The 15,978-nt window shown below is 54.3% G+C and overlaps 1 protein-coding gene across 1 annotated transcript; it reads left to right on the top strand.

The window, feature by feature from the left end:
- Positions 1-1,678: 1,678 nt before the first annotated feature.
- On the top strand, positions 1,679-15,176 carry CBLC (Cbl proto-oncogene C; the record flags this gene model as incomplete). Its single annotated transcript, XM_082676145.1, has 10 exons — positions 1,679-2,043; positions 4,614-4,760; positions 5,161-5,317; positions 5,557-5,678; positions 6,795-6,932; positions 9,602-9,689; positions 10,382-10,513; positions 11,962-12,099; positions 12,388-12,468; positions 15,057-15,176. Exons 1-10 carry the CDS (start codon positions 1,694-1,696, stop codon positions 15,174-15,176), a joined length of 1,473 nt encoding a protein of 490 aa, XP_082532271.1. The 5' UTR covers positions 1,679-1,693.
- Positions 15,177-15,978: the final 802 nt, after the last annotated feature.

Here is a 15,978-nt window from a genome sequence, read left to right as displayed (position 1 = left end):
GAAATCAATTTCGTGGGTTGCAAACACAATTTTCCCTTTGATGAAATTCAATTAAATTGAATAGAAGATACGAGAGCGCATGCACAGAGTCGGGGTAAGGATTGCCCTGTGAAACTTGTTTGTTTCAGGTGTATAACGTCCCAGTGTGAGCAAAAGCGTTTACAAGCCAGGGCTCTGAAGGAGGTAGCTGGCAATGGCCTTGCCCTGCCAAGGCTTTGACGGATCCTGTCAAGTTATTGTCCGACCTAATTTGTCCGTTTACACTTCCATCAGCTCCTGGTCAACACTTGGTATCGTCAAAACTTTGAATTTTTGCCAGGCCAGTGGGTTTTCATCCTGTTTCGCGGAGGTGGAAACTGAGGCTCAGAGGATGCAGGAAGGCAAGGAGCTGGGAGGCAGACCCCTCCATCCCGACGGCAAAGCCCGGGTCTTCGCTTAGTCTGAGACGTAAATTCGAAGATTCCACAAGTTAAGGATTCTCGGGTTCTGAGAGATGGGGGATGGGGGCTGAGGAGGAGGGTGGGGTGCAATGGGAGCCTCATCTCTCATCCCTCTCCCCCTGCTACCTCAAAGAGTTTTTGAGAATTCAGTGAGAAAATGTAAAGCCTGACGCGCAAGGACCGACAGAGAGTGAATGTTTAATAAATGTTAGCTATTACTATTATTCTCTGATTGGAAATTCTCTAGGTACGTGCATATTTGTAATCAGAACTTGGCCAGTCTCCTGGCCGGGGCGTGGCCAGGACGCCCAGGGGCGTGGCCTGGATGCCTTGGGGGCGGAGGGACGGTCCGGCCCACAACGCCCCCCGCGCCGTGGCCGCCCAACGCACAGCCCTGGCTGGGGAGATGCTACAGGTGGCGCGGGTTGGGGAGAGAACCACGTCTCTCCAGCCCTGCGCTGAGCAGCCGCGCCTGGGCCTCAGCATTCATGAACCCCATCTTCCCACCTCATCCCCTGAGGACCCAGAAGCCCCCACCTCCTTTGGAAATCTGGGTGTCTCAACTCCAGCCCGATTTTTCGCAGGCCCCTGCTGTGGGGACCCAGGAATTATGTCACCAAATTCCTGCTCCCTCAGACACCCTTCTCCCAACTCCTGCTCTTAGGGGACCCACGGGTCTGGGCACGCTGTGTTCCTTCTCAGGGACAGAGGGATCACAATATTTCCCTAACATTTCCTCCTAGAAAGTTCAGCTCTCTGACCTTTAATCCCATGCCACGACCCATGACCCAAACTTTGAGCCACGACCCAGGAAAGCCACGTTCCAACCCCATCCCCTTCAGGGTCTGGGTAGCTAAATTCCCAGCCCCACTCTCGCCCCCAACAAAAGTCCTAGGTTTCCCCCAACCCCTCCTCCACTGCTATCTTGGGACCCAGTCCTCAGCCCTTCCCAGAAGGGGCCCAGGCATCTACCTGCGATTCCCACCCATTCAGGAAGTCCTATCGCCACCCACCAAAGCCACCCCATCCGGCTTTTCTTTGGGGATCAGACGTTTGAACCCCATCTCTAAGGAACCCAGTTGCCAGAGTCCCCAGCCCCCGCCCCCTTTGGACACACAGGTACCTGCAGTCCCCTCCCGGGTTCTCCAGGGCCCGCCCTCACCTGGCCCGCCTCGTCCCGCCCCCACCTCGGGCTGGGCGGGGCCGCGCCTCTCCCAGCCACTCGCTCACCTCCTCCGGCATCGGAGGGACTCATGGCTGCGGCGGCCCCGCGGGGACGGCAGTGGAGAGAATCCAAAGCGTTCGGTCGGGCGGTGAGGCTGCTGCAGCGCCTGGAAGAGCAATGCGGGGACCCCCGGCTCGCCTCGAGTCCCCCCTCGCTGCGGGACCTGCTGCCCCGCACCGCGCAGCTGCTGCGCGAGGTGGCGCACGCCCGGCGGGCGGGCGGCGGAGACGGCCCCGAGGGTCCCGGTGGTGCGAAGGACTTTCTCGTGGTCTATCTCGCTAACCTGGAGGCCAAGAGCAGGCAGGTGGCGGCACTGCTGCCACCCCGGGGCCGGAAGACTACCAACGACGAGCTCTTCCGGGAGGGCTCCAGACTCAGGTGAGCCCTTGCGCCAGGACAAAGGTGAGCTCGCGAGTGGGTCCCAGGTCATGCTCCCAGCTCCCTCCTCCCTCGGACCCAGGGGTCCCGGTCCCAAGCCCTTCTCCCTGAAGGAACATGGAAAACGGGGCCACCCAGGCTTTTCCTTCCTGGGGCACCCGGGCACCGAGCTCCGCATTTCCCCCTCTTTCCTGGCTAAGAGGCGGGCTGCTCTCCCAGAGGATTTAGACACACATCCTGGAATGTGGAGACCCCAGGGAGCTTCCTGCGTGAGGATCGCTAGACAAAGTACTCTTTAAGCCCCCGTCACCGCCCCCGCCTGGGGGACTCCCAGAGCCTCTTTAGTTCCTGAGGAAGAGCTAGCTCAGGACCTGGTGCCTGTCTGCAGGTTGGCCGCTCCACTTCTGAATTCTGGGGAAAGGGCTGCTGAGTGACAGGGGCAGAGGTTTGAGGCCTAGAGCCCAGAACAAGGTTTGGAACAGCGGTTCTCAATCCCAACAGGCCCCCACGCCCCTTTTTTAGAGCACATATTTTGTAGTGTTTCTTTAAATCCGTCCTGAAATGAAATACATAGGGTAAATAACCTACCTATTCATAATTCTTTAAAAAAACCCACTCTAATGCCCAAAATGTATTATAAGGAGGAGATAAAAGGAATGTTCTTCATAATAAAATTATCTATATTTCAAATGAAAGTGCCAAGGCGTAGTTACAATTATTCTGGAAGGTAGAATTGACGAGTCAGACACTTGCCCTTGGAGGGAAAAATCACTGTTGCTGAATTAAACAGACTTCCCTGGATACATAGGATAGTGAATTTCTGGAAAATTCAAAATCAATTTGCAAAGTGCAAAAAATGCTTATGTAGGGAATACCCTGGCGGTCCAGTGGTTAGGACTCCATGCTTTCACTGCCAAGAGGGCAGGTTCAATCCCTGGTCTGAGAACTAAGATCCCACAAGCTGCGGGGCGTGGCCATAAAAAAATGCTTATGTGAAACTGAACTGGGTTCTAAGCTCAGATCATTAGAAACGGATTTTCCACCTTCACAGATGTCTGATGGGACATTGGAAAATTGAGTGGGGTGTGGGTACATCTAACTGCAGGGGATTGTCCCCACAATCCAGCCTCAAGTAAATTTCTAGAAGCTCCTTAGAATGGTGGTATAACTCCACTGAGAACCACTGTTCTAGATGCAGTAGGTTCTAGAAACTAGGAAGCTTAGGGGCTCAGTGAGTATCTCAGTGGATTTTCTAGAGTTGAGGGTCCTGGCAACTCTTTGACGGAGATTCTAGACCAGGACTTTCCACTAAAATCTAATACAAGCCACATATGTAGTTTTTCATTTTCTAGTAGACATATTACAAAGAGTTTTTTTAGACAGGTGAAATAAATTTTAGTAACATTTTCTTTAACTCACTATATCCAATATATCTCAACTTATGATCAATATAAGGTGATGATTAATGAGATCGTTCACATTCTTTTTTTTTTTTTTCCTTTTGCGCTGTTTCTGAAATGTAGTGTGTATTTCACATTTAGAGTACATTTCAACTTGGACCAGTCACATGTGAATAGTGACTATATTACAGACTCTGGGAAGGGAGGGTGCTTAGAAACTGTCAAGGGTGACCCTATAAAAGGCATCAGGGGTACTTCCCTGGTGGTACAGTGGTTAAGAATCCACCTTCCAATGCAGGGGACACGGGTTTGATCCCTGGTCGGGGGACTAGGAATCCCACATGCCATGTTGCAACTAAGTCCACGTGCTCTGGAGCTCGCGCGCCACAGCTAGAGAGAAGCCTGCGTGCTGCAATGAAGATCCCGTGTGCCACAACCAAGACCCGATGCAGCCAAAAAAAAAAAGGCATCAGGAATCCTACAGACCTGGAGGTTATTAATATAAAATAATAAGAACAGTAATAGTAATTAACATGCCCTGAGTGCCGACTGTATACTAGGTTGTGCTTGGCATTTTAGGTGCTCGTAAGATGGGTAAGAATCCTCATCGCTCCCCCTGTGAAGCAGAGGCTGTACTTACCCAGTATTTATGCCCATTTCACAGTTGAGGAAACTGAGGCTTAGCAGGGGAGGGAAAAAGGAACTTGCCAAAAATCACACAACTAAGTGTCAGAGCTCCCCTCTACTGCTCGCCATGTCCTGAATGGCCCCTCAGGGAGGCAGCCAGCAGGAGGAAGCACAGGGGTCCACCACCCAGTGCTGCTAAAAACAACAGGGAGTCTCCGAACTCAGGCCGCCCTCAATGGCCCCAGCCCTAGTGGTCCCCACGTCCAGCTAGGCAAGGCTTCAGGCAGAGGCTGGGATTTATTTGCTGGAGGATGCCTTGGATATTAGGTGGTACCTCCCTTTCCTTCACAGACGGGAACACTGAGGTTCTGAGTGGGGAGGCATCAGCACTGCAACAGGCGGTCTTGGAATCTACTTTTATCCTGCACTGACACCCTAGACAGATTCTGGGGGCCTCACCCCTGTGGGTGTTCTGGCCAGAGGGTGGAGGTGTCAGTGGGGGCCCCAAGGTCAAGTCCAGGTCCTCAGAGCCCAACCTCGCAGGCGACAGCTGGCCAAGCTCACCCTCATCTTCAGCCACATGTGCGCGGAGCTGGGCGCACTCTTCCCTGGGGGCAAATACTGTGGACACACGTACCAGCTCACCAAGGTCCCGGCCCACACTTTCTGGAGAGACCATTGCGGAGCCCGGTGAGTGAGCACCCGCCCCTGGGACCCCATCCTGCCCCCGCCCACGGACCCAGGTGTCCAGGCCCACGGCCCCTCCTCCCTCAGACTCAGGAGCCCAGGCCCCCGGCCCCTCTCCCCTCAGACCCAGGATCCAGACCCCCCCCTCCCCTCAGACCCAGGATCCAGGCCCCCGGCCCCTCCCCCCTCAGACCCAGGATCCAGGCCCCCGGCCCCTCCCCCCTCAGACCCAGGATCCAGGCCCCCAGCCCCTCCCCCCTCAGACCCAGGATCCAGGCCCCCGGCCCCTCCCCCCTCAGACCCAGGCCCCAGGCCCCTTGTTGCCTCCTTCCCAGAAGTGCTCCCATTCTAGCCTCCCAGAGGCTCTGCCTACAGTCCCCTCCCCCCACACCCTTGCACCTAGGTGTGTGCTGCCCTGGGCTGAGTTTGAGCTGCTTCTGTGCCTCTGCCACCCCGTGGAGCCTGGCTGCACCACCCTGGCCTTGCGCTCCACTATTGACCTCACCTGCAGTGGCCATGTGTCCATGTTCGAGTTTGACATCTTCACCAGGCTCTTCCAGGTCAGGCAAGGCCAGTGCCTGAAGCCCAGACGCTTGGGTCCTGGAGGAGGAGGGGCTGGGGGCCGGATTCCTGGGTTCTGGAGAAGGAAGGGTCTGGAATCTTCGGTGTCAAATATATTCCTGAGGGAGTATCTTTGGGAGTGAGGGAGGTGTCTGGGTTCTTGGACTCTGGTAGGCACTAGGGGTGTGGGCTGCTTCCTCAGCAGACACTCCCTGACCCAAGCACTGCCCCACCTTAGCCATGGCCAACACTCCTCAAGAACTGGCAGCTCCTGGCCGTCAACCACCCAGGCTACATGGCCTTCCTCACTTACGATGAGGTCCGAGCACGTCTGCAGACCTACAGAGACAAGCCAGGCAGGTAAAAGGGCCAGGACTCGAGGAGAAGGCTGCCGAGGGTGCAGGGGTCTGGGTCCTAGGCTGGTGTGTCTGGATGGCCTAGACATCCTGCAGAAAGTAAGAACCGAAGGGCCGCAGTACATGGGACCCCAGAGAGTCGAGAACTCAGAGGTAGGATGCTGAGTGCCCCCTACAACCTAGGTTCTCCCGGGACCACCTAGACCTGCCCACGATCCAGCAGCTAAAGGGACAATACCTGGTCTGGCAAGGGGGCCTGAAGACCCTGCCCCAGGATAAGATTTGTTTCTGATAGGTTAGAGCCCATGCAGTACCATCTGTTAAATATTTTAAATATGACCTCCCACCTTCTGGGAAACCAGACACCTGAGTCCTTAAAGTATTTCAGGCCAGGAGTTCTGAGCTGTTGGATCCCTCTAGAGGGCTAAAAATTGAGGGACTGAGCTCCCTGGAAGTTAAGGGAATTGGATGTCAGATTCTTACGTCTTTGCAGGGCTGAGGTGCAGGACCCCCAAGATGGTATATATTAGCACTCTTCCAGTTGTACTTCAAACTGGTATAAAGGGAAAGAAAAAGAAATGAATTAATGCCCATAATTGAAAAGACCAGGTTTGGGTTTCAGGCACAGCTGGATCCAGGTGCTCAAGTGCTATTGTCAGAAATCAGTTCCTGTTCTCCCCCTGCTTTCCTCTTTGTTAGCCTCATTCTCAACCACAGTCTTTCCTCATGGTGGCAAATGGTTTCTAGAAGCCCCAGCTTTACACCCTACCAGCTTATCAACCCTATAGAAATGGAGTGCCTTACTCCTAATACTTCCAGCAAAAGTCCCAAGGCTGACTCCCATCACTCTGGCCGGGGTCCTGTAAAGGACTGGTTGGCCAAGCCAGAATCAGCTTTGTCTAAACCCCAGTGAAGGTGGAGGAGGAGCCAAGCAGGTGAACACAGCAGACATTCGCTATAGTGGCAGCCAAGGATCTATCTAGCACCTCACTGCCTAGAAGTTTATAAGGGAGCAAGGACTTAGAGACCTGGATCCCCGACAGGGTGAAGGGCCGGCGAGTTCTAGAAAGGACAGCAGTGACCACTCCCTCACCCCATCCCTTCCTACCTCTTCCTCCAGCTACGTCTTCCGGCCCAGCTGCACTCGCCCGGGGCAGTGGGCCATCGGATTCGTGAGCTCAGATGGCAACATCCTGCAGACCATCCCTGTCAACAAACCTCTGTTCCAGGCACTCCTGGAAGGACAAAAGGAAGGCTTGTGAGTCACCATCCTAGCAGGCGGAGGGTGTCAACAGAATGCACTTGGAAAGGTCATGCATGTAGAGCGCTGCCTAAGATCGCCACGCTTGAGGGCACAGGGTTCACGGAGTAGACAACATAAATTTGCAGTACTACAGTGTGCCAGCAGGTGGCAGACAAGGGTCCAGAGGAAAGGGCACCTTTTCTAGTTCCCACAAAGCTGCCCTGTCGGGCTAGCAGCAGCTCTCCGAGGAGTGTGTGGGAGTTGAGCACAACCCCAGTGGTCCCCTTCCTTGGACTTGCACTCAAGGGCTTTTGTTTCTAGATATCCATATCCTATTCTAGAATTTAGACTGTTAGAGCAGAAGGAGAACTGGGCAAAAAGCTAGACTGGGGTTTTCAATCTGTAATCTTGGCTGCCCCAGGGCCCCTCTTTCGGAATCTGCCTTGGGTAGGATGGGAGGGGAAAGATTGGTAGGTGAGGTTCCCAAGTCTCACCCTGGACATTTAACCAGAGACTCCTTAGCTAGCGGTCGTATCTATATGATACACTATGAGATAGATGGTGGATAGATACACGGATGATGATAGACAGATAGATAAATAGATAGGTAGGTAGGTAGAGAGAGAGAGAGAGAAAGAAAGAATGGATGGATACATACATTAGATAGGTAGGTAGCTAGGTAGATGGATGGATGGACGGACGGACGGACAGACGGACAGACAGATAGATATGCAGTTGATTCTCATTATTTCTCATTATTTGTGGTAGTTCTGTTCTACAAAATCGCAGCCAACACTGAATTAGTGAATCCTGAGCCGTTGCTCCTGGGGGAAATACAGCTGTAGGTTCCTGCAAGATTCTGGTCACATTTTTGTCAACCAGTCACTACATAATAACCTTTATGTGTATTTCTGTTTAAAGACACCTAATTTAATACATTGATATATCATCGATACGTTCACATTGAACTCACGGCCCGCAGCACAGTAACTCACCTGAACAAAGCTCATCTCCCACACGTATTTTCTCCATAATGTACATCACGGCCTTCCTGTGCTTAGGACATGAGACAGCACTTCAGCACTCCGCTTGGGGGGGCCTTTAAGCCAGCCAAGTCACCGAGAAAAAGCATTAAAACGCGGAAAATGGGGCACCAAATAGACTGTAAAAAGGACACGTTTACAGTATGAGAACTGAAAGGAAAAGGCCAAATGCTGCTTTGTTCCTCCTCAGCTGGGCGCGGGCCTGGTCATGAATGACTGTGAAAATGCCGCAGGGAGTATTGATTTTGAGGTTCCGTATACATTTTAGCAAGTAGGCAAGCCTGCAAATTACAGAGTCTGCGAGTAATGAACATCCATTGTGTGTGTGTGTGTGTGTGTGTGTGTGTGTGTGTGTGTGTACGTATATCTATGTATACACATACCCACACATATACTATCATCTCTATCTGATAACTGAGGACACTGTGGCACAGAGAGACAGAGACACTTGTCCAGGTCACACATTAGCTTCTGAGCTAATGAACTGGGATTTGAAGCCAGGCAGCCAGGCTCAGAACTCGTGCCTGACGCATAAAGTACCAAGTTCCAGGTCAGATTTCGGTGGAGGATTCCCAGAGTTAAAATAAGTGTGAATACCATCCATCTGGTTTAACCCCCCTACCCTATGTATACACACACACACACACACACACAATTTTAGAGACGGGAAAATCAAGAGAGGGGGGGCAGGCGACCCCAAGCTCTTTCTACCACACAGCAAGGCAGTTTTCTGGGTCTCACATTGATCCTAGCAGTTCCCCTCTCACTGGGTACTTGTGTGTGGGGGCAAGTCCTGCTTGTTTCTGAGCACTGTCTTACTTAATCCTCACCACCCATCTTTGCCTTAGGCACAATTATGTCCATTTCACAGAAGAGAAAACTGAAGCCAGAGAGGTAGAGTTGCCCAGCTCAGGTCACACGGTGTGTTTGTGGGAAGCCGCACCAGGGCCCAGGCCGGGGTGCCTGCACTGCTCTACCTGGCTGGCCAGGCAGAGCCACCGGCCTTGGGGAACCTGCGGCCCCGAGTTGATCTGGGGCTGCAGTTATGACCTGGACGGGAGACCCAGGGTGTGCAGAGCCTTCTTGTGGGCTGACCTGGAGCCAGGCTCTCAGACCTGGCCCACAACCCTGGTTCTGCAGGCCTCACCCTGTGACCTCGGGCATCGCCTGTCCCACGCTGAGCCCCGGTCACCCTCTGTGAAGTGAGAATAGTGTAGACGGACTAGGGGGGTCCTTCCAGCCCTGTGGGCCGAAGACTCTAGGATCTGGTCACTCCCGCAATCTGTGACTAAGATGCTATTACGCTGGGACCTGAAGACTGTAGGACGGGTAAAGTTCTGGGAGGCCTGGGCCTGAGGTTTGATGTTTCCTGGTTCTCATGTATCTGGAGTTTCCAGAGCTGGAGTCACTTAGTCTGTCCTTCTGTGGGGGTCTGAGGGGACACAGCCCTTCCTGAGGAGGCTGAGGGGACACAGCCCTACCCTGGGGGCCTGAGAGGACACAGCTTGCCCTAGAAAATCCCAATTTCAGGAGAAGGGAGGGAAAATATCCCCAGGCCAGCTATGTATTTGGGGCAGATGATCCAGCGCGGGGTGAGGGGTGCTGGAGGGCCCCTCGGTACCCCCTCTTCCCTTCCCCCAGCTACCTCTACCCAGATGGGAAGAACCACAACCCGGACCTGACCGAACTCTGCCAGCTGAAACCCCATCAGCGTGTCCACGTGTCGGAGGTGAGGCGCAAGCCCGGCCTCCCTCCCCGGCTCACCGCCCACCGCCTCCATCCACTGCACCATGGCTCAGGGATCCCCTCCCATGAGTCAGGCCCTGGACTCCCAGAGGGCTTGGGGTTTTGTACTGGCTTGGAGGCCGCGTGAGCTCGGGTACATCACTTGGCCTCTCTGAGCCTGTCTGTTCCTCCTCTGGAAAACACAGCTCCCCCTGCCTCTTCCCCGGGGCTTTTCATGGGAATAAAACCAGGAAATGATACCGCTGAGATCATCAGAGCAGCTAATGCACTTTGCGCACTCGCTAGAGGCAGCCCCTGTGTCAGCTTTTAGTCTTCCAGCCATCCCATGGGTGAGAGGAGACATGACAAACAAAATTTTGAGTATGAGCATATCCCGTGCAATATTCGGGACACACTTAGACCTCAAAATGTATTCATTGTTTATCTGAAAATCAAGTTTAACAGGGCATCCTGTATGTTTATTGGCTGAATCTGGCAGCCCTGAGCGTAGACCACCCCCAGAGAATAAGTCCCATAACAAAAGCACACGTAGGAGGCATTGGGACACACGGCCTTGAACTTAGGGGAGGCTTCAGGGCCGGTGCAGAGGTTTGGGACTTATTTCCTGGGGCCCGACTTGCATCTCCATGGCTGATATCACCACTCAGTCGTCGTCATCCCCATCTCGCCTGCCAGGAGCAGCTGCAGCTGTACTGGGCCATGGACTCCACGTTCGAGCTCTGCAAGATCTGTGCCGAGAGCAACAAGGACGTGAAGGTGGAGCCGTGCGGGCACCTGCTCTGTAGCCGCTGCCTGGCTACCTGGCAGGTGGGTCCGACCCTGCCCTGCCTTCCCGTCCGGTCCCCACCTCCCTATAGTGAAAGCCCCTAGAGGATCGCCCACACGCCTCGTCGATCACATGGGGAAACTGAGGCCCAGGGAGAGGAAAACTTGCTCCATTTATGCCTCTGTCTCACCCTGCATCTGTCACCTCTGCTTCTCCTTCTCCAGTTACATTATTAGTGGAAGATGCTACATGGGCCCTGGTGTGGGAGGGGCGTGTCTGTGGGACTGACCACAGTAAATATGGCCAAGGCATTCCTAGCCCGTAGCATTCCCTCTCTGGGTGATCTGGGGCCAGTGGCTTAACCTCTCTGAGCCTTAGCTGCCTTCTCAGGGGAAGGGGGCTGGTGGTAGTGACCTCCCAAGGGAGGATCCAGGCCTCTGGGTAAAGGGAACCCCTATGGAGTATGGGTGCCCGATACTAAGTTTTCCATTGTGATGTAAGTGTTAGACCTTAAGCTTCTGATTGCGGAGCTTATCATAACAAAGACATCCATCTCCCTGACACAGAGACTAACAAAACAACTAGATAAGGAACTAGCCACCCCGACTCTTGAAGTTTCCCTCCGGAAAGCCCTAAGTAACGGAGCATTGGAGTGGTCCTGCTTCTCTCTTCCCATACCCTGATTCTTGCTCTTCTGCTTTAAATTTGCCAACAAATAATGAACCCCAGAAACCCTAGGCACCCCATTTGGCCCCTAATAAAAGCAGAGCTCCAGGTCCGCCTCCCTCCCTTCCCTCTACCTGCAACCTCCCGTACCCTCCAGGACCTGTGAGTAATAAATCTTGTTCTTCAAAGTCCCCTGATGGTTGATACTGAGATGCGCCCTGCAGTCATAGTAAAAACTGAAGGGCGGGCTTCCCTGGTGGCGCAGTGGTTGAGAGTCCGCCTGCCGATGCAGGGGACACGGGTTCGTGCCCCGGTCCGGGAGGATCCCACACGCCGTGGAGCGGCTGGGCCCGTGAGCCACGGCCGCTGAGCCTGTGCGTCCGGAGCCTGTGCTCCACAACGGGAGAGGCCACAACAGTGAGAGGCCCGCGTACCACATAAAAAAAGAACCAAAGGGCTAGCCCAGCCATAACACTGGCCCCAGTGGTGGCGGCAGGGGGGTGTCTGTGGGACTCCCCACAGTGAATACATATGGCCCAGCTGAATGTCTCAGGCATTCCTAGCCCATAGCATCACTACCGTGCGGCTGAGACCTACACAGCACCGCGGCTCTCTCGCTCTCTCGGGCTCTGGTCCAGCCCCTCCTTTCTGCCCTGCATGTCTCTCCATTTTTCTCTCTTCATAATTCCTCCTCTCTGTCTCCATCTCCCTCCCTCTGTCTGTCCTCCCCACATCACTCTGTTGGGGATAAAGGCCCCTGTAGTCCCAGGGGACCTGGTGGGGAACAGGGAGACCCTGATCCTTTCCCTCCCCACTCCCCCAGCACTCAGACAGCCAGACCTGCCCCTTCTGCCGCTGCAAGATCAAGGGCCAAGCGGCTGTGATTATCCATGAGCTCAAAGCCAGCGCCACTGCTGAGGACTCAGAGGACAGCAATGACAACGGAGGGGAGCTGCAGCAGGTAGGTAGGGCCAGGCGGGAGCTGGAGCTGGAATCCCTAGGGTCTGAGGGAGGAGGGAGCTGGTGACAGGATTCGGGGGTCCCAGGGGCATGGACTTTTGCATCCCTTAGGGTCTGGGGCTATGGCTTTCTCTAGTATAACCCTCTTGAGGGTAGAACTTTGTCTCATTCTCCATTCCACCTCCAAAGCCTAGAAAGTGCCTGAATGGTGGGCCTCCAGGCAGGGGGACATGTAGGTGCGAAGAAAATGGTAGCTCATAACCCCCTCGCCACCCTCTGTCTCCCTTAGGTGACCCCCTCACCTCCTCCCCTGCCCCCTCGGCTGGATCTGCCCCCAGCGAGTCCGAGAAGCAAATACCAGTTGAAGGTGGTGAGTCAGGCACTGGTCTGAGGTGGGCAACTTGGGTCCCATTCATCCCTGGGGTCCTCAGTCTGACCAGGTGCTCAGGGGTACGGGCCAGGCACTTGCTCTCTGCACCCATTTACAAGGTGGCATCTGGCATCCACACCTCTATGGCTTCTTCTCTTCTCTCCCTTATTCATTCCCCCTCGGTGGCTTTCTGGCTCTCCTTCCAGCATCCCAGGTGTGCCCTACCCCAGGGCCTTTGCACGAGCTGTTCTCTCTGCCTGTATCTCTTTTCCGCAGGCTCACTTTCTCATCTCATCCTCTCAGGGAGGCCTTCACTGACCACCCTATTGAAAACAGCGCCCCTGTCCCTCCAAGCCCCTGCCCAGCTGCATTCTCTCAGTCCTTTGCACTGGCTGGCAGAGTGTATGGTCTATTGTTTTCTGTCACCGTTAGCAGGTTGTCACCTTCCTGAAGGTTAGGACTTTGCCTTATTCTCTGTTATATGAATCGTGCCCGACACATAGTAGGTGCTCAATAAATAGGTGTTGAATGAATCAATGGGATGAGTCTTCCCAACAACCCTGTGAAGTCAAAAATGTTCCTCTCCTCATTTTCCAGAAGAAAAAAGCTCAGAGAGGTGACTGCACCTGCCCAAACACACAGCCTGAAAGAGGAGAAACCTTAAAAACCCCCCAAATCATCTGCTTATTTTCTAAGTGAGCCCTGGCCTTGCTTTTTTTTCTTCCCCCCACCCCCCTGGCTTCCGAGCCCCTGGCTTCCTGCGGTGCAGGGGGCGGGGAGGTAGAGAGAGGTCTCTGTTAACATCTCAGGCTGAGTACACACCAGATCCAATCAATACTGGGCAGTCTTCAAACAAACAGCTCAGGAAGTCTGGGAACATTATTCGACCACAGCAAACAAGAGAGCCAGCTGGGAAGGGGGGCAGGGGCGGTGACACCAGCCAGGGAAGCTAAAAACAGATCGCAACCTGCAGCCAAAAACAAATGGAAACATTCGGAGGCACTCAGCCTCTGAGGACAATGAAGGGGGACAGAGGATGACAGGCACCTCTGGCCAGAGGGTCACACCTATGCCGAGGCTGTGCCCTCCGCCTGGCAGACCTTTTCCTCTTTCCCGAACCCGGCCTGATTCAAATTCCAGTCAACTCCTCTTCCGTCATTTTTCAAAATGAGGCAGAAGAGAGCCTCGGGTGTGCTACTTCCCAGCAAGGTGACTGTCATAATGAGAATAGCTAACTCGCGTGTGTAACTCCTGCTATCTTTAGTTGCCACGACAACCTGGTAAGGTAGATGCTATTATGATCCCTATTATACAGAGGGGTACACCGAGGCTCCAAGATCTGAAGGTCACCCGGCTCAAAGGCGAGAGAGGCAGGCAGGACTGGAACCCAGGCCCCTGGCTCCAGACTCCAGAATTCATCCTTAATTTCCTCGTCTGTGAAATGGGCGTGATGCCAGTCCCTGCCATGAGGGGATTCGTCCATTCATCACTGGATGAATCCCCCAGCTAGACGTGCTCCCTCACAGTGCCGTTCTCCAGCAGAGAAATCCCCCTCTAGGGGTTGACACCGTCATTCAAAGGGACCCAGGCACCTCGCTGTGGCCATGGGGGACCTCTCCCATCCTCAGTGTCTCCATGTGGAGAATAAGGACAAGCGTGGCATGGGCCCCGGGAGTTGTGATGAAATCGGCAAGATTGGGCATTTGTAACCTGAATCAGATCCCCTCCCTCACCTCTTAGAAGCCCCCAAGACCCCAGGACTCCAAGAATTAAAGCCAACATCCTCTCCATCAGCCCATAAGGCCTGGGGATCTGACCCCCTCCCCACCTCTCTGACCTCCTACCACCCCTTCAACTCCTTTCCAGCAACAATGGACCCCCTGCTGTTCTTCTAACAAGCCAGCAAGCCCACCACCCACTGCAGCGCTTCTGCCCACATCCTTCTTGCACTGAGGCTTCTGTTCAATTTTCCCCTCCTCCAGGAGGCCTTCCCCAGCCACCCTCATGTCTGATCAGCCCCCACTCTCCCCCTCCACTATTTCAGTTCTCTGAAGGACACCTAACACTCTGGGATATTTCCTTGTTCGTGCACTGATGACTCACGTTAAGCCTCTTGCTTAGTAGACTGTTGCCTCCATGAGGACAGAGACTTTAGTCTATCTGGTTCCTGGCTGACTCTTCAGAGCCCAGAACAGTGCCGGACACACTGGGAAATTTGTGGGAGGAATGAATGAATGAATGAATGAATGGGTGGATGGATGGATGGACAGACGGACAGATGGATGGATGGGGGGATAGAAGGGGGAATGGATGGGTAGATGGATGGATGGATGGTCGAATGGTTGGTCAGATGGGTGGACGAATGGGTGGATGGATGGATGGATGGATGAATGGATGGATAGACAAACAAAAGTTTGTTCTAAGCAAGCCAGAGGTGTTAGGGGGGAAAAAACAGCATGGACTAGGGCAAGACCCTGCCATACTGCCCGCCCCCCCCCACCCCCCATCCCCGCCATCACTGGGTTATCCCTGTCTAGGCCTGACAGCTGCAGCTCATCTGCGAAATTTCTTAATCTCCTCCCCTCCAGGCGCCTCTGGCGCTCCCTAGACTTCGAGCCCCTCTAACCTTGCCAAGATTTTGGACTGAGGCCTCAGCCTCATTGGAAATCACCTCCAGCCCCCAGGCCAGGGAGGGCACCAGAGGGTAAGTGGAGAGGGCGGCTGGGGTCCAGGACTCCTGGGTCTGAGGGAGGAGGAGGTGGGGGAGGAAGGGAAACACTGGTCCTAGGAAATTGACATCCCCCCCTTAAATTCTCCCTATTGCAGAAACTCCTAAAGGGAAAGTCTCCCCTCCATCTGCCCCTGAGGGACCCACGAAGGCCTGGATGCCAGGTGAGGGCCCCGCATCGTCCAGGTTCCCTCCCTCAGCCTGGCCCTGCCTGCCCCACCCAACCTGGATGTGATACTACCTAACCCACTGCTCTTTCCACCTCACAGGGCACCCAGATGTGCTGCGAAAGGGAGTCCCAGGGGCTGGAAGGGGTTTGGGAAGCGGAAATAAACTGCCAAGCCGGGTCTGTCCTCTGGTTTGTGGAGAAGGAGCGTAGGGGCCACCAGGGGGCAGCTTGGTGTCGGGAACGGCAGTCCCTGGGGTCTGAGCCCCACCTGCTTAACCCTAGTGTCTGGGGTTCCAAGAGCTGAGAGTGGGAGACCCAGCTCCTCCGGATCCAGGAGTCTAGACTCCCAGACCCCTCCCCTCTCAGACCCAGGAGTCCTGCCCTCAGGGCTTAGGAGTCCAGAGTCCCAAGTTCTCAGAGAATCAGGCATTCAACTCCCTTTCCCCAGCATGGAAAAAAAAATTCCTGGACCCAAACCCAGTTATCCAAGGCAAAAAGACCCCACATTTCCTTGAGAGTTATTTATACACCCAGTCTTCCCACAATCCATCCTCATCCCTCTCTCTTTCCTCCATGCCTCTTGGGAAACTTCTTCCAGAGGAGCAGTGGAAGT

This window comes from Grampus griseus, assembly GCF_964374135.1.
Source record: "Grampus griseus genome assembly, chromosome: 19".
Lineage (NCBI taxonomy): Eukaryota > Metazoa > Chordata > Mammalia > Artiodactyla > Delphinidae > Grampus > Grampus griseus.
This window is presented reverse-complemented; position numbering and strand designations above follow the sequence as displayed.